Source organism: Mustela erminea, chromosome 2, assembly GCF_009829155.1.
Source record: "Mustela erminea isolate mMusErm1 chromosome 2, mMusErm1.Pri, whole genome shotgun sequence".
Lineage (NCBI taxonomy): Eukaryota > Metazoa > Chordata > Mammalia > Carnivora > Mustelidae > Mustela > Mustela erminea.
The window spans coordinates 46,207,195-46,225,866 of NC_045615.1; the positions used below are offsets into that span (position 1 = coordinate 46,207,195).

General features: G+C 42.2%; 1 protein-coding gene across 3 annotated transcripts in view; it reads left to right on the forward strand.

Moving 5' to 3' along the window:
* The window catches only part of AFF1 (AF4/FMR2 family member 1), a 203,703-nt gene that overhangs the window by 11,625 nt on the left and 173,406 nt on the right, over positions 1-18,672 (forward strand). For all 3 annotated transcript variants that reach the window (XM_032332809.1, XM_032332810.1, XM_032332812.1), the window contains exon 2: positions 3,095-3,168. In XM_032332809.1, the coding sequence (XP_032188700.1) occupies positions 3,131-3,168 (38 nt within the window). In that variant the 5' untranslated portion in view covers positions 3,095-3,130. The remainder of the gene's footprint in view (positions 1-3,094; positions 3,169-18,672) is intronic.

Consider the following 18,672-nt stretch of genomic DNA (forward strand, 5'->3'; position numbering starts at 1 on the left):
CCCACTGAGCATGGAGCCTGATGCCGGGGCTCAATCCCAGGACTCTGAGATCAGGACCTGAGCCAAAATCAAGAGCTGCTTAATTGACTGAGCCACCCAGGTGCCCCCAAAATAGACTTTTTATTTTATTTATTTATTTTTTAAAAAGAGTTTATTTGTCTATTGGACAGACAGTAGGCAGGTGGTGGTGGTGGGGGAAGCAGGCTCCCTGCTGATCAGAGAGCCCAACGTGGGGCTCAGTCCCAGGATCCTGAGATCACAACCTGAGCCAAAGGCAGAGATCCAACCTACTGAGCCACTCAGGCGCCCCCAAAATAGACTTTTTAAAGAGTGTTTTTTTGGTTCTCAGCAAAATTGAACAGAGGGTACAGACATTTCCTATAGACCTCTCTGTCTCCCCCGTACCCCCCTCCCCACCCCTGTGCACAGCCTCCCCATAACCAACATCTCCCAGCAAAGTGGTATATTAGTTACAAATGATGCATTTACATTGACGCATCATTATCACCTGGAGCTCTAGGACCATCTTTCACTGCAGTTCTGCATGGTTTGCCCCTCATTTCCTTTTGGTCTTTGCTCAGATGTTAGAGTCTCTGATCACCCTATATAAAATTGCAACACCTTACCTTGGTTCCTTGCTGGCACTCTACACTTTCATTTTTCTCTATAGTACCTTTTAGTATTGAATATCTGTGTATCTTTCTTATGTGTCATCTTTGCTAAACTCCTATAGTTGGCAAGCTCAGTGATGGTAAATCTGTTTTCTTTACCCTTACTCTCTGTACATGGCTTAGAGTAGATGCTCAGGAAACATTTGCTGGCTTAGTGACTTAAATGAACAAATAGGAGAACTCAGGACCATTCTCAAGGTCAATGTTCTCCGTAACCCAACCTACTACCTCCTGCATGCCCTCTTGCTCTCCAGCAAGCCCTAGGGAGGGCACGTCTTGATTGGGAGGGTTGTGTGGGAGACTGCCATCCTCTTCAGTGTTGCAAAGAATAATGCTGAAATGACACACTTTTATTGGGCACCAGCCCTAGATGTCAAGAGAGAGAAAATGAGAGCCGCAAAACAGGTGAAGGGAGAGAGAGGGAAGGAGGAGGGAGTGGAGTAATGGTGGAAAAGGGAAGGGGGGAGGAGGGTAGAGAAAGAGGGAGAAGGGAAGTAAAAGTGTGTTGGAGAGAGGGAAAGTGAGAGAAAAGGGCGTGGGAGGTAGCAGGGTTGGCGGGGGGAATGATTGGGATTTCAGATGGAGAATTTAGGAAACTTGCCTAAGCCCCTGTAGGGCTACTATAAGCAGGGTGGAGGAGTGTGCTACTTCAAAGCATGTTTGACCCTGAAAAACTTAGAGCTCCACCGGTGGGAGTTTAATTAGAATATTTGTCGCATCCGTGTTGCATTCTTTCTTGGCGGGAGGAGACAGAGTGACAGTGATATCTACTGGTCCGGAAACACTGTGGTCAGCAATTTTAATTTCATGGAGGAGGAGATAAAAGACCTTATCAGGTGTCAGAGTAGAGCTGGACTATATGCAGTGTTTCAGCTGTAGCGGGAAGTGTAACAGTTAGTCTCTTAAACATAAGAGGCAGGCTAAAACTGTTACGAGTTCAGTGTGTTTTCGTTTGTATCACATAGTTTGTTAAATCTGTACCAAGATCATTTGTAATAGATCCTTGGCTTTAAGGATAGTTGAAAAATGGAAACTATTTAAAGCAAGTTAGGAGAAGTACGGTAAATTACAAATACATACAAGAAAGGGAAAAGGAAACAGCTGGTGATAGTGTTAACCATAGAGAGAAAGGTGGTTTCTAGAGATACACAGGACAGGACCTAGGCCGTCTGCCCAGGTTGTAGAACCTTTTCTTTTCTTTTTCTTTTTTTAAAAAATATTTTATTTATTGGGGCGCCTGGGTGGCTCAGTGGGTTAAAGCCTCTGCCTTCAGCTCAGGTCATGATCCCAGGGTCCTGGGATCAAGACCAGCATCGGGCTCTCTGCTCAGCGGGGAGCCTGCTTCCCTCTCTCTCTCTCTCTACCTGCTTCTCTGCCTGCTTGTGATCTCTGTCAAATAAATAAATAAAATCTTTAAAAAAATATTTATTTGACAGAGAGATCATAAGTAGGCAGAGAGAGAGAGGGGGAAGCACGCTCCCTGCTGAGCAGAGAGCCCGATGCGGGGCTCAATCCCAGCACCCTGGGATCATGACCTGAGCTGAAGGCAGAGGCTTTAACCCACTGAGCCACCCAGGCGCCCCTTGGCTGGTACTCTTGAGAGAATGCTCAAAAATGTCTTTGGAGTTTAAGCACCTTTCAGAAGTGAAAGTCAATTCTTAAGTTTTGCCCTTATTTGGCCCACTTTTTAAAATTAGGTATTCTTAGGGCGCCTGGGTGGCTCAGTGGGTTAAGACCTCTGCCTTCGGCTCAGGTCATGATCCCAGGTCCCGCATCATCGGGCTCTATGCTCAGCAGGGAGCCTGCTTCCCCCTCTCTCTCTGCCTGTCTCTCTGCCTACTTGTGATCTCTGTCTGTCAAATAAATAAATAAAATCTTTAAAAAAAAGAAAATTAGGTATTCTTATGTAAAAACCAACTGGCTGATTTCTTTGCATACTCTTACCTTTCTACCTTTTGATTCTAGGGAGGGTGCTCACACAACCTGTTACCTCAGGCAAATTTCTTAAAACCAAGTTTCAGTTTTCCTATTTGTAAAATTACTTAATTGGTATATGGGGTATTAGCATCTACCTTGCAAGTTTAATGTTTACATGAAATGTCATTTAGAAAGGGCTCAACATAGTACTCTGCAAGAATAGACGCAGGGGGGGATGTTACTTCCTTTCTTCCTCCTCATGATAAACTTGTGCACATTTCTTCTTGCTGAAAGGGCTTTGAGTAGCAGCATCAAAAGTAAAAGTACGTTTGGCCTTTGGTATATGGGAACTAGTTTGTTCCTGCAACTTGAGGGTGGATGAAGAACCACTTTCTCGTTCCAGTGAGAACACTGAATTCTGTTTTCAGTAAGATTTTCTTGCAAGTCATGTATACCTCTGAGTCGACTTAGGGGCTAATATTCACAGGTTGCTTTTTCCCTTTCAGATGAGCAGACTTGTTATTTTGCACTGACGGGCAGCAATGGCGTTTACTGAAAGAGTCAAGAGCAGCAGCAGCAGGTAACGGTGAAATCTACGATTCAAAGAGAGGACAATATTCAAGTTGATGATGTATTTTTGAAAGCATAAGCTTGATCCTTTTCATTTTTACGGTGCAAGAAAATATGGTAAAATTTTCGTTTTCTCTTCATGAAGCCAAACCTGCTAGACTGGCTCCATATTTTCTTTCAGTCTAGTACTTTCTGAGCCTCCTAACTCATGTCTTTAACATATGGCTGTTATAGTAGATCAGATTCTGTGTTTAAGATCTTGGTCGGAATTACACAGCTTTGGAGAAATGAGCCACCTGTTCATGAAATCCACCTTCTCCTGAGAGCTTTGGAGCAGGGAATGCTGTCAGTTTCGTTGTACTACTTTCACATCTCTCCCTCTGAGGGTGCATATACAGTTAACTTCCTTCTTCGATCTACATGATCAGGGTTGGCCGAGGGGAGCCTATTAACATTCTGAAGCGGTTGTTAAGAATAACTCATTTGCTATCCAGAGGGAATTCTTAATGTCACTGATCAATTTTCATTTTTACTGTTAGATATTCAGAAACATATTAATGTATGAGACATGTCGACTCAAGCTTACTCAATTAATATTTCTTCAGTAACAGTTGATGGTGCCTGTAATTCTGGAAGGTCCTGCGTGGATGCTTTCCTACTTCCCCTTTCTGGCTCATTTAGGAAACTCTTCCTCTATTCCAGGTGGCCCCGGGGGTACTGTTGTTAGACGTGGGGCACTGTCCTCCCCCACAGAGGAAGGCATGTGACCCAGGCTGCAGCAGCCCCCGTTCTGCTGGAGCTCTGGGACGCTGTTGTCAGCTGTCTTCAGGCTTGTTCGTGATGTTCGGCTACACATAAGTTTTACATTTTTATGCAGTTAAATGTCTTGTCCTTTATGGGTTCTGGTTTTGATTGTGCTGAGAAAGGTCTTTCCAGCTCCGAGATTGTGCAAATAACGTCATGTGATCTCTGCTGGCACTTGAATGCCTTCATTTTTTGCATTTAAATCAGAACTTGTGAGCCGGTGGCCTCTGGGACAGATCTGGTCACCAGATGGGTTTTGTTTGGCCCCTCACAGTGTTCCAAAAAAAAAAAAAAAAAAAAAGATCTGCCCATGTTTTTTACATAACCATCTAGACTTCCATCTTCTCTTCAGAAATACAAGATTTAACAACACTGGGCTCCCACTGCTGCATGGCAGTGCTCGGATACCATTGAAGGGCTGCTGCTCTCTTCCTCAAGGCCAGAGCTTAGAGACTTCCATTTCAGAGCTTACCAAATGGTATGTCACCAGTGGGCTTCAGGTGTGCCCACCGAGTGCAGCTTCTCAGCCTGTGGGTCAGCCAGAACTCCAGAATTCCCACCTGCTCCCTCCTGCAGACATCTCTTTGTCAGGTATTTGTCAGAAAGACTTGATTTAAAAAAAAAAAAAAAGGGGGGGGGTCAGACGAGCACAGATGCTTTCTAGTTCGCTACAGTTTCCACACTATTGGGCTCACCATTTACTTTACTGCTTGGCTCCCTTCATTTGTGACCCATGTGAGATAATAGACTTTTACATTTTAAAAAAAATTTTTTTTTAGATTATTTATTTTTTTATTTGACAGACAGTGATCACAAGTAGGCAGAGAGGCAGGCAGAGAGAGAGGAGGCAGAGAGAGGAAGAAGCAGGCTCCCTGCTGAGCAGAGAGCCCCATGGGGGGGGGCGGATTCAGGGCTCAGTCCCAGGACCCTGGGATCATGACCTGAGCTGAAGGCAGAGGCTTTAACCCACTGAGTGGCCCAGGCACCCCTCGATTTTTAAAAGTTTTAATGAATTAATTTTTAAAGTTCACTATTTCATGTGGGGCTTGAACTTACACTCTGAGATCAGGAGTCACATGCTATACTGACTGAGACAGCCAAGGTTCCCCAGATCTTAGATTTTTAATATTTTGATCTGTCTGTAATTAATTTTAATGTCCAGTGTGTGCTATAAATTTCTGTATTAGTAGGAAAATGAGAGGTTCAAGGGATGTTAGGGACTCTTTTTTAATTTTTTAATTTTTATTTTTATTTCATACTATTTTTAAAAAATATTTTATTTATTTATTTGATACACAGAGAGAGGTCACAAGTAGGCAGAGACACAGGCAGAGAGAGAGGGGGAAACAGGCTCCCTGCTGAGCAGAGCCAGATGCTGAGCTTGATCCCAGGACCCTGAGATCAGGACCTGAGCTGAAGGCAGAAGCTTAACCCACTGAGCCACCCAGGTGCCCAATTTATTTAATGTTTTGTTTTATTGTATTTTATTTTATTTTATTTATTTATTTTTTAAGATTTTATTTATTTATTTGACAGAGAGAAATCACAAATAGATGGAGAAGCAGGCAGAGAGAGAGAGAGGGAAGCAGGCTCCCTGCTGAGCAGACAGCCCGATGCGGGACTCGATCCCAGGACCCTGAGATCATGACCTGAGCCGAAGGCAGCGGCTCAACCCACTGAGCCACCCAGGTGCCCCAAATGTATTTTATTTTTTTAAAGATTATTTATTTATTTGACAGAGAGATCACAGGTAGGCACAGAGGCAGGCAGAAGGAGAGGGAAGCAGGCTCCCTGCTGAGCAGAGAGCCTGGTATGGGGCTTGATCCCAGGACCGTGGGATCATGACCTAAGCTGAAGGCAGAGGCTTTAACCCACTGAGCCACCCACACGCCCCTTATTTAATGTTTTAAAAGATGTATTTATTTGAGAAAGAGCACGCATGAACACGTGAGCTGGGGGAGGGGCAGAAGCAGAGGGAGAGAGGGAGTCTCAAGCAGATTCCTTGTTGAGAGGGGAGCCCAATACAGGGCTTAATCTCAAGATCCTGACATGATCTGAGCTTGAAATCAAGTCTGATGCTTAGCCAACTAAGCCACCCAGGTGCCCCAGGAGTCATTTTTTTTTTTTTTTAAAGCAAAAGTCTAGCCAGTTGTTTCAATATAATTCATTAAATCACCTATCTTCACTAATTTGAGTGGTGCATCTTAATTCCGTCATGTTCTTGAGTCTTTTTTTTTTTTTTTTAAGATTTTATTTATTTACTTGACAGAGAGAGACACAGCAAGAGAGGGAACAGTAGCAGGGGGAGTCAGGGAGGGAGAAGCAGGCTTCCTGCCAAGCAGGGAGCCAGATGCCAAGCTCGATCTCAGGACCCTGGGATCATGACCTGAGCCAAAAGCAGATGCTTAACGACTGAGCCACCCAGGCGCCCCATATTCTTGAGTCTTCTGTTGGACTCTTTTGTTCCATTGGTTGTTTCTTCTGGCAATGATGCCCTATTATTTCACTGTATTTCCATAGATCTTAATATTCAGGTACTTCTTTTCAGTACTTTTCATTTTTAGAATTTTTATATTCACATCTGATTACATTTCCATGTTTCCTCTGAAGTCATTAGTCCTTTTCAATTTATTTATTTATTTGATTTTTTAAATTAATTTTTAATTTTTTTTATCATTAGGCCTTTTCTAGAAAAATGTTGGCATTTTGACTCGGGTTCCTTTGAATTTCATCAATTAGGAAGACTTGAAGTCTATAGCATATTAAAATTGGGTCTTCCTGCCAAGGAATCTAAGTATCAGAATGGTGAACTTTTAAGAGGATGAAGAAATTTTAAATTTCAACTGTAAGATTTTTGTAGGCATATGATTTTTTAAAAATTTCTATGTAACTTTCTATATAATTTACATCCTATATAATTTCTGGTAACATAATCAAGTATAATAAGCTATTATCAGTGGCAAGATTAAAAAGTATTTTGGGGGGCGCCTGGGTGGCTCAGTGGTTTAGGCTGCTGCCTTCGGCTCGGGTCATGATCTCAGGGTCCTGGGATCGAGCCCCGCATCGGGCTCTCTGCTCCGCAGGAAGCCTGCTTCCCTCTCTCTCTCCCTCTCTCTCTGCCTGCCTCTCTGCCTACTTGTGATCTCTGTCTGTCAAATAAATTAAAAAAAAAAAAAAAGTATTTTGGGGTGCCTGGGTTGTTCAGTCGTTAAGCATCTGCCTTCGGTTCAGGTCATGATCCCAGGGTCCTGGGATCGAGTCCCACATTGGGCTCCCTGCTTGGTGGGAAGCCTGCTTCTCCCTCCCCCTCCTCCCCTGCTTGTGTTCCCTCTTTCGCTGTGTGTGTCTCTGTCAAATAAATGAAGTCTTTAAGAAAAACAAATAAATATAAAAAGTATTTTGTATTATTTTACATATGTTTGCTATTGTTAATAATTATTAGGAAGGGTAAATGGCATTTATAGTAACATTCTGGCAGTTATAGAACCAGTTTTATTTTTTCAACTCATGGCCTCCCTGATGTGCTCCTTTTAGTTTTAATATCCAGTACAAGTGATAAAGTTAGGGGAAGTCCTCAGTAGAGCTCAATTTTTAATATATATCAATAGCTCACTGTTTAAATGTTTAATCATGACAGGTTAATTTTTCAGTAGTCCAGAGAAAAAGAAACCGTCAAATTCATGAGGAACCGGTCCAGGGCTAGCTTTTAGTTGAAAGGAAACAGATGTGTATTGAGTATGCGACTCTAATTGTTCAAACTAAATAAAAGTCTGAGTGTGAGCCCTTACTTTGCTCAGGGCTATCACAAGTTATAAGCGTGGGGAGAATATTAATGTCATGTGTAAAGATAATATTTGTTTTAGTCCTGATAAATAATAGGCTTATTCTCTGATTTACAGATTTATCAATGTTAGACACTAGTGAATCTCACCTCACTTATATTTACCCCCACCTTCCTTTTCCTCCCCTTTCTTTTTGTTCTTTCTAAAAATTGTTATTGGTGTATAACAGACAGAATAGGGCAGACATTATTAGTACAGTTCAGTGCGTTTTCACAAAGTGAACACACTTGTGTAGCCCATCAAGTGACAATACCAGCTTTCCAGAAGCCTCCTCTTGTCCCCTCACAGCTACTAACTCCCTCAAAGGCTGCCACTATTCTGACTTTAACAGCTTGAATTTGTTTTGTTTGCTTTCAAATTTTATTTAAATTTAATCATATCATATACTTTTTATGTTTTCTGTTCAGTTGTGATGTTTGTTATTTTTATCCTATTTCATAAATTTAAGTATCTTTAACTTTCAAATATCTCAGTGTATTTTATTTTTTTTAAAGGTTTTATTTATTTATTTGATAGACAGAGATCAGAAGTAGAGAGGCAGGCAGAGAGAGGAGGAAGCAGACTCCCTGCTGAGCAGAGAGCCAATTGTGGGGGCGGGGAGGCTCCATTCCAGGACCCTGGGATCATGACCTGAGCAGAAGGCAGAGGTTTTATTAACCCACTGAGCCACCCAGGTGCCCCATCTCAGTGTATTTTATAATAAACTACTATGTTAGGTATATTTTATATAGTCTGTAGTAAATATTTTTGTTTCTTTCTTTTGTACTTTCCACAGGCTCGTATGATAATATAATCATCCTTACTCTTTCTTCCTTCCTCTTCCGCCCTCCAACTCTTAGCTCTGCTTTTAGTTTTAAATAGTCCACACTGACAGCACATTTCATTTTATAATTGTACCTTAAGAGCTTTGCCTCTAAATTGATAATAGAAGTTTGAAAAATCAATAGCCCTATTTAGTTATTTTCACCAGGAAGCAAAATAGGGTTTAGCGTTTCATTTAGTATTTCATATAGGGTCATATTTCATATGGCCTCAAAGTTATCACAGGTACCACTGGAAAGAGAAGGTTCACTTTGGTCAGGACAGATCAGTTCTTTAGCTGAGTCAGTTGTTCAGATTCATGCCACATTTTTTTTTTAATTTTTTTTTTTTAAAGATTTTATTTATTTATTTGAGAGATGGAGATCACAGGTAGGCAGAGAAGGCAGAGAGAGAGGAGGAAGCAGGCTCCCTGCTGAGCAGAGAGCCCGATGCGGGGCTCGATCCCAGGACCCTGGGATCATGACCTGAGCCGAAGGCAGAGGCTTTAACCCACTGAGCCACCCAGGCGCCCCTTCATGCCACATTTTAAACTGCTTCATCTTTGCATGGTGTTTTCATTTTTCCTGGAGTTTTTAGTTACTTTTCTTTTTCCTTATTGAGAGAACATGGCTTCTTGCCATTTCACCAGTCTGTTTCCCTTCTTACCCTTATTACTCTTACTTATTGATTGAAATGTCTCATTTCCTTCTTGGAATCCTGAAACTAAAGTTAATTTTTACAAAGTGGCTACTAAATTACATTCTTCTGAAACTGGGCCCAGGTAAGCGAAGCCAGAGAGTAGAACTGCGATATATTTTGGGAAAACGTTACTTGGTGATGGGTGGAAAACGTGAAGATAGAACAGAAGAATGAAAGTAATTTTATTTCAGGCTCTACCACCAGATTTGTGGGACACGTTTTTAGTGTTTTCTGCCATTAAGAGCAGGTACTTTTTATACATATTTTAGGAAATTTGCTGAGATATGGTTTTCAGTATTTGGGAAGATTTGAAAGATTGAATTTTGTGAGTGCTGAGTTGTATTATAGTACTGTACTGTTGGAAGCTTTCCTTCCCCCGGAGAGTCTGAAATAATGTTTAACTCTCCTGATTGAGAAGAGTCCTCAATTAGGAAGGAAGCTACAAGGTGTTAAGCCGATTAACACCTATTATATGGACAGATTTTCTTTGTGTGAGTAAATCAGGGGCCTAACTTGCAGATGCTTACTAGAGAGATTAATGGCTGTTTGCAGTGTTTTCCTGGAACAGTGATTGGCCTGGGCATTGTAAATAATCCACACCTGGATTGTGAACTGGGGAACCAGGAAGGTTTCCTGTGTTTGCCAAGCAAGTCGTTTAAGACCTGATTTACAAGTGTGGTAATGTTTCCTCTATAGAATTCATACTGCATCCCTTTATTTTAGAAAATGGTTCCTAATCATTAAGTTTGTGACATTGTCAGAAGTAGTATTGAAGATGAGTCCCACAGTTTGAGGGGTTTAGAAGAGTTTGGCTTCAGGCTTATCCCAGACCTGAGGAAATCTTTTTCAGAAATACTTATCTCCCAAAGGGACGGTTAAATTTGGGGGGAGGGAGGCTAAACTGTCGAAATATTGCATAATTTCCTCCAGTAAAATCCAGTTGAGCTAGTATCACATCTGTGATAGGGCAAGTGGGAGTGTGGGACCCTGCGGTGGGATAGCTATTTTTAGATCTGTGGCACGTTGGTTACTAGGGCAAATCGCTCAACTCCTAAAGCCTCGTTAAAATGGGGATAAGAAAAAAAAATGGGGATAAAAAGAAGAATGTGTGTAAAGTGCTTATCATAGGACCTCCTGCAATGTAAATCCTCAGTGAATTATTAATGCCACCACTTTGGCGATGATGGTAGAATGGTGGATTTCAAGGGAGTCAGAAGCTTCCTTAATTCTGAGGGAAAAGGCTTTACTCTTTGGATAGAAGAGATTGTTTTGTTTCTGAGCTACTCCAGGAATAGCATTTGTACAAAGAAGAATCATAGAGGAAACAGACCTTTAAGAACAAAACACAGAGTGTGTTTATTTGCAGAGCATGTGGATACAGTTAAAAGTTTTACTGTGGTCTATTTCACATTTAATACTGGCTGCAGGATTGTCCTAAATCACACACAGAGTATAAGAAAACACTGCTGTGTGGTATTTTCTTTTCTACAAGTAGCATCGTCTTTATATATTAAAGAAACAAAAACAAAGAAACACGCTTTATGGAGGTATAATTTACATGCCATCTTAAGTATGCAATTTAATGATTTTTAGTAAATTTGCTGAGTTGTGCAGCCATTTCTACAGTCCATTTTCAGAATTGCACTCCCAGTAGATGCAGCTGCCTGCTTCCTACCCCAACCCCAGGCAGCTATTAATCTACTTAATCGTTTTGCCTGTTCTGAACATTACCTATAAATGCAATCGTATAATACGGGTTTGTGTGTGTATGCGTGTGTGAGACTGGCTACTTTGACTTAGAATAAAGTTTTCAAGACTCATCCATGTTGTGTAGTATGTGTCAATATTTCATTCTTTTTTGTTTGCCAAATAATCCGTTGTATGACTGTACCAATGTTTTATTTACTCTTCACCAATTGATGAACATTTGGGTTTTAGCCACTTTTTGGCTCTTATGAATAATGTTGCACATATGTTTTCATTTCTTTTGGATAGATACAGAAGTGGGATTGCTTTCTTGTAAGGTAGAGCCATGTTTAGAGTCACCTTTATTTTTTTGTTTTTGAAGATTTTATTTGAGAGAAACTAAGCACGAAAGAGGGGAGGGGAGGGAGAGGAGGAGCCAGGAGCAGACACCCTGAGGAGTGGTGGGGCAGTGAGCAGGGGAGCCCAATGCAGAACTCCACTCTGGGACTCCTGGATCATGACCCCAGCGGAAGGCAGACACTTCACCAACTGAGCCTCCTAGGCTCCCTAGAGTCCTCTTTAGATTATTCTGGGTTCCGGTTCACTGTGCTGGTGGGTCAGTTTCAGATTCATTTGCATGTGGTTTTTCTCTTTGCCTTCAGCCCTGAACTGTGCTAATGCTGAGAGCTGGAAGAGAATGGATTAATACTGTTTACTGCCTTCTAATGGATACTAGTCCAAGTAGTTGACATGATGACTATTTTAGGTGACACTTTGGTCTGGTGATAGGATAAAGTGGACATTGAGTTAAACTGTTCAGGATTACACCATTTTTTTTTTTTAAAGATTTTATTTATTTATTTGACAGACAGAGATCACAAGTAGGCATAGGGGCAGGCAGAGAGAGGAAGGTAAGCAGGCTCCCCGCCAAGCAGAGAGCCTGACGATGCGGGGCTTGATCCCAGGACCCCGGGACCCCCGGACCATGACCTGAGCGGAAGGCAGAGGCTTCAACCCCCTGAGCCACCCAGATGCCCTGGATTACACCATCTTTATAGGGATCCGAAGTTTATGGTACCTTGATTTGCAGAAGAATCTTTTCCTTCTTTCTGGGAGGCTTCAATGATGATAATCCTTTTTTTCTGGGAGCTGTAATAGCCTCTTTAAGAATCTGTGGAACAGGGCTAGGAAGAAGAGCATTTTTGTTCCAGGTTCCTGTGGTTTCTAGAAGCCTGGAGGACATTATTTCGGAATCAGAGTCTTGTTTTCTGTAGCTCCTGATAACCCTGTAAAGTGGTCAGATTAGATGGTTATCGGCCTCTGTGTACTGGAGAGGAAGAAGCAAAGGCCTGGAGAAGTTAATAGCTGATCTTGTGAATCAGACTACGGGAAATGCTGGGGGGCAAGTAGTTTGTTTGGGTTGTGAAATTCTTAAATTACTACACAGAATAACTTTTAACATGTGAGGGACTGTGCAGCTGCATTTCGCCTCTTGACCAACAAGTTTGGATGTCTTCATCAGACGATGCCTTTTTTATAAACTGCAATGCTCGCTGCCACCATTTTTGTTGCTAAAGTTGTAGATGCTGGATTATGTATGTTAATGTAAGTAAGATGTTCATAGATATAAGGAGAACCTGTCTTATTAAAGCTTCCAGAAGCCTGAGGTCATCCAGGACTTCGTGTTAAGAAGAGAGAGTTTAAAGGCAGGGAGGAAAAGAAATCTTGTGCATTGAAGCAGCAATAAAGAAATAATGCTGGTTCTGTTTGGCCTTGGTAATCTAGTTTAGTATGGACTTAATCATAGTTCTTGCCTACTCTCTCCTTTCTCTCCTTCACTTTAAAAGAAGATTTTCAAATAAAAATTTAAAGACATTTTTTCATAGAAGTATTCAGACATTACTTTTTAAAATTTATTTATTTATTTGATAAAGAGAGACAACAAGAGAAGGAAGTAAAGCAGGGGGAGTGGGAGAGGGAGAACAGGCTTCCTGCCAAGCAGGGAGCCTGAGGTGGGGCTCCATCCCTGGACCCTAGGATCATGAGCTGAAGGCAGACATTTAACGACTGAGCTGAGCCACCCAGACGTCCCTATTCAGACGTTAACCTTTTTGCATATTTAACATTTCTCAGTATTTTGCTACACTTGAGAAATCTATCCTTTGTCTTTTTTTTAATTTTTCTTCTTTGCTGAAGTAGTTTTAAAGTAAATCTCAGGCATCTGTTTTTTTGTTTATGTTTTTGGTTTTTTTAAATCCAGAAAATCTATTTTATTGCTGTGATCCCTTTGGGTAATCAACACATAACACTAAAATGATTGCTGAGGATAATCATCTACTTTTATTTTTGTCACAAACAGTATCTTTTTTAAAAAAAATTATTTTTATTAACATAATATATTATTTGCCCCAGGGGTACAGGTCTGTGAATCATCAGGCTTAGACATTTCGCAGCACTCAGCAGAGCACATACCTTCCCCAGTGCCTGTAACTCAACCCTCCATCCCTATTGTCCCACCCCCAGCAACCCTCAGTTTGTTTCCTGAGATTAAGAGTCTCTTATGGTTTGTGTCCCTCCTGATCCTATTCTGTTTCATTTTTTTCTTCCCTACGCCTCATAACCCCCTGCCCTGTCTCTCAAATTCTTTGTATCAGAGAGATCATATGGTAATTGTCTTTCTCTGATTGACTTTGCTAAGCATAATACCCTCTAGTTCCATCCACATTGTTGCAAATGGCAAGATTTCATTTCTTTTGATGGTTGTATAGTATTCCATTGTATATATATAACACATCTTCTTTATCGATTCATCTGTTGATGGACATCTAGGTTCTTTCCATAGTTTGGCTATCATGGACATTGCTGCTATAAACATTTGGGTGCACGTGCCCCTTCGGATCACTACGTTTGTATGTTTGTATCTTTAGGGTAAATACCCAGTAGTACAATTCCTGGGTCATAGGGTAGCTCTATTTTCAACTTTTTGAGGAACCTCCATGCTGTTTGCCAGAGGGGTTGCACCAGCTTGCATTCCCACCAACAGTGTAGGAGGGTTCCCCTTTCTCCGCATCCTCGCCTGCATCTGTCATTTCCTGACTGGTTAATTTCAGCCATTCTGACTGGTGTGAAGTGGTATCTCATTGTGGTTTTGATTTGTATTTCCCTGATGCCAAGTGATATGGAGCACTGTTTCATGTGCCTCTTGGCCATCTGGATGTCTTCTTTGCAGAAATGTCTGTTCAAGTCTTCTGCCCATTTCTTGATTGGGTTATTTGTTCTTTGGGTGTTGAGTTTGATAAGTTCTTTATAGATTTTGGATACGTCTGATATGTCGTTTGCAAATAACTTCTCTTATTCTCTTGGTTGTCTTTGGGTTTTGTTTGACTGTTTTCTTTGCTCTGCAAAGCTTTTTTTTTTTTTTTTTTTAAAGATTTCATTTATTTATTTGACAGAGAGAAATCACAAGTAGATGGAGAGGCAGGCAGAGAGAGAGGGAAGCAGGCTCCCTGCTGAGCAGAGAGCCCGATGCGGGACTCGATCCCAGGACCCTGAGATCATGACCTGAGCCGAAGGCAGCGGCCTAACCCACTGAGCCACCCAGGCGCCCTCTGCAAAGCTTTTGATCTTGATAAAATCCCAATAGTTCATTTTTGCCCTTGCTTCCCTTGCCTTTGCCGATGTTTCTAGGAAGACGTTGCTGCGGCTGAGGTCGAAGAGGTTGCTGCCTGTGTTCTCCTTAAGGGTTTTGATGGATTCCTGTCTCACATTGAGGTCTTTCACCCATTTGGAGTCTGTTTTTGTGTGCGGTGTAAGGAAATGGTCCAGTTTCATTCTTCTGCATGTGGCTGTCCAATTTTCCCAACACCATTTGTTGAAGAAACTGTCTTTTTTCCATTGGACATTCTTTCCTGCTTTGTCGAAGACTAGTTGACCATAGAGTTGAGGGTATATTTCTGGGCTCTCTATTCTGTTCCGTTGATCTGTGTGTCTGTTTTTGTGGCAGTACCATGCTGTCTTGATGATGACAGCTTTGTAATAGAGCTTGAAGTCTGGAATGGTGGGGAAGGGGGTGGGGGGACGGACTGCTTGTAGAATTGAGTTGACTGTATGTCGTACTTTGTGGATTTATCTGTTTGTTAACTCTTAATGTTTTTAACTTGTTCTTGTGTGTCAGTGGTTCTCAAACAGGAATAATTCTCCCCCTACCCAGGATTGGGAGGACATTTGACAACATCTGAAAAGATTTTTAGTTGTCAGAATCCAGTGGGTCCAGGACAGGAGTGCTGCTAAATATCCTGCAGTGCACAGGATGGCCCGCAGTACAAGGAAATTTCTGGCTCCAAATGTCAGCATTGCTGAGGTTGACAGTCCCTGTGGTTCTGTCCTGGGTATTTCCTGTAGAATGGAAGTTAGCTGTAAAGCTCAGTTAGAGTCAAGATAAGTCTTTTTGCTAAAAATAGTTGGATAGTGCAACAGTGCTGGTGTTGTTCTGTGTTTTGATCTGGGTGCTGGTTACAAGAGTATGTTTATGTGAAATGCATTTGTGAACTGTGCACTTTTAAAAAATTGAAATATAATTAACATGCAGTGTTACTAGTTTGAGGTGTACGATATAATGACTCAGCAATTCTGTACATTACTCAGTGCTCATTACAGACCTCTACTCTTCATCCCCTTTATCTAGTTCACCCCTCCCCCACTTCACCTCCCCTCTGGCAACCACCGGTTTGTTCTGTGTTTAAGAGTAGGTTTTTGAGGTGCCTGGGTGGCTCAGTGCCTGGGATCCAGCTTCGCTTGGGGCTCCCTGCTCCGTGGGAAGCCTGTTTTCTCTTTCTCTCCCTCTGCCCCTGCTTGTGTTCCTTCTCTTGCTGTGTCTCTCTGTCAAATAATTAATTAAAATCTTAAAAAAAAAAAAAAAGAGTCTGGGTTTTCTTTGCCTCTTTTATTCTTTGTTCATTTGTTTTGTTTCTTAAATTCCACATGAGTGAAATCCTACAGTATTTGTCTTTCTCTGACAGACTTCGCTCAGCGTTAGGTCCCTAGGTCCATCCATGTTGCAAATGACAGCAGGAGCTGTATACATTTTAAATGTATGTTATATTCTAATTTTTAAGGTTTACTTGACAAATCCTTACTAGTCATGCTGTGTATTTTTGACTACGCTGTTGGATACTTAGATATGTTAAGAAATCTTTAAATCCTCTTCCCTTTTAAACTTCCTTAATACTCCATTCCATTTACTGCCAGAGAATGAGAAAGATGGCTTAAAACAGATGCCTCGTGACCCAGTTATTGGGATGGTCGAATGTCTGTTATGGCCAAGCCAGGTATTTCTCTCGTTCCGGAGCATTGCCCTGAGGGAGAGAACACCTTTAAAAAATGGGTTAAGCTAAGTCACTCGGCCTTTGTCTGAAAGCTTAAAGGAGAGAGAGAAAGTCCCTCCAAAGGAGATGGTTTCAAGAGAGAAGATTGCCTTTTGTGAGCAGTGGAATTCGGGAAAGGGGCATTTGGGGCTGAACGAACCAGCAAAGGTTGGGAATGCATTAGGGATGTGCTGGGAATCCTTTCTAGAAAGTCGTCTTAAAGCCAGCTTCTTGTCCCCCATCTCTGATAAATCATTGGAAGGAAAGGCAATGAATTTTTTCTGACAGTTGGTTCTTGCTGGGGCCGGGGCTTCGTTTGCAAATGAAAGGAGTGCTGTTGGAGTAGTTGAAATCACAATGGGCCTTGACTCTTTTCACATCAAAGTGTAAGAGAATCTCCAGGGGTGATAAATGGGGACTGCTGGACTCATTACTTGTAAACAAAGCTGAGGGGTGACCTTTCCCTTTTTTTTTTTAATTAAAAGAAAACAGGGTTTCCTAGTGCCGAGTGTGGGGTTGCTCCTCATTGGAATTCTGACTGCTCACACTGAAGAAGATTTCTGATAAGGTCGTGAGGAGGCTGCGGAGGTTACTCTGGGTTGGCTGTGACTCTCAAATACGGGATAAGTGTGCCTGGTCCAGGATGGCCTCGTGGGTCCTCCTCCAAGATGGAGATCTGAGAGCACTGGGTTCGAAGATGTGCCTGTTGCCCTAAGGGGACCAAGGCAGATTTCTTGACCTCTGTACCTCCGAGGTGGTTAAGGGCTTAGACACTTCTTCCTCTGCTCCTTTTCCCACCCAACCTCAAGGAAAAATCTCCCTGAGTCCCGTGTGGCGCAGAAAGAGGCCAGTTTTCAAGTGAATCCTCAATACTTTGTAAAGAAGTCCAAAGGCTGTTGTTTTCAATTTTACTTTTTTTTTTTTTAAAGATTTTATTTATTTTATTTGACAGACAGAGATTACAAGTAGGCAGAGAGGCAGGCAGAGAAAGAGGGGAGGAAGCAGGCTCCCTGCTGAGCAGAGAGCCCGATGCGGGGCTCGATCCCAGGACCCTGGGATCATGACCTGAGCCGAAGGCAGAGGCTTTAACCCACTGAGCCACCCAGGCACCCCTCAATTTTACTTTTAAAGGTGAAAGTTCTATTCCTTTTTTATTTGTGTAGTGCAGGGCTTTGCATGCAATGGAAGCCTTTCACCGAAATGATGGTATTTGAACACTTCATGTTCAGTGTTTCTCTTGAAAGCGATGCTGTTATGAACACTAATAATCTAGCATTTTATAGAACCAAAGCCCAAATAAATATTAATAAATCCAGCCCTGCAGAGTTGAAGGTCCACCTTTGGTAAACTCCCTCCCTTGTGTACCCAACTCCCCATCAAGCTTATCTCTTGCTGGGTTTTCACCTGGCTCCTTTGTTAGTTAGTCTAAGCTCCAACCAGATGTTAAATTGAAGGTCAGAGACTGCCCTTTGTAACTCCATTGGAACTTGTAAGGCGCCGGGCACCCAGGACTTCTAATGTGTTTACTGACTTTCCAGATGTTTGGTAATTGCCTTCTGAGTGTATCTTCCAAACAAGTGGTACGACTTGAGAAAGGAACAGAGGTCACAGCTGGAGGGGAGCAAGCAGGTCCCTGGACGCTGTGTAGAGAAGCAATCCTCCAGCCGGGCTTATTCAACCAGAGATAAGAGTATTGGAGGCGACCATAATCTTATATGGGAATGCTGAGTTTGTGGGAGACGCCTCTCTTAGCATTGCCTTTGTGAGCTCAGATGCCAATAATGGCTAAGGTTTGAGGAGCACAGAGACCAGAATTTGTGCTAATATGTCTTTATTTGATAGGCATGATTTCATTTTAGTCTTGGTTTCCTGTGAGGGTGTATTTTACAGATGAAAAAAGGCAAGGAGACGCTCACTGACTGGTTGGTGGTTGATACTCAGGCTACCTTCCTTTTATCACCAGACCCTGTGCCCTTAACCCCCTGGTCCATGTTGTTTTGGCAAAAGCTTGTGGCAGGGAAGCACGTTCTGAGCTCTGATTTGAAACTGCGGCTTGGGCCAGAGATCTTCTGGAGTGGACTGTGCTTTTCTGACACCATGAAGGAGTATTACATCAAAGGCTGCTCCTGGGACAGTGTGTCAACCTGGCTTCACTAGTTACGGAAACATGAATCCAGAGCTGATTTCTTAACATTGAGGTGTAGACGGTGGAGAAGGGACAAGAAAGAAGGTGTGGTCCTGGGGTGACTGATGAGCCAACGGCAGGAAAAAGATGAATTGAGGGACAGAGGTGGTACCCAGCCTAGGATAAGTTTGGAT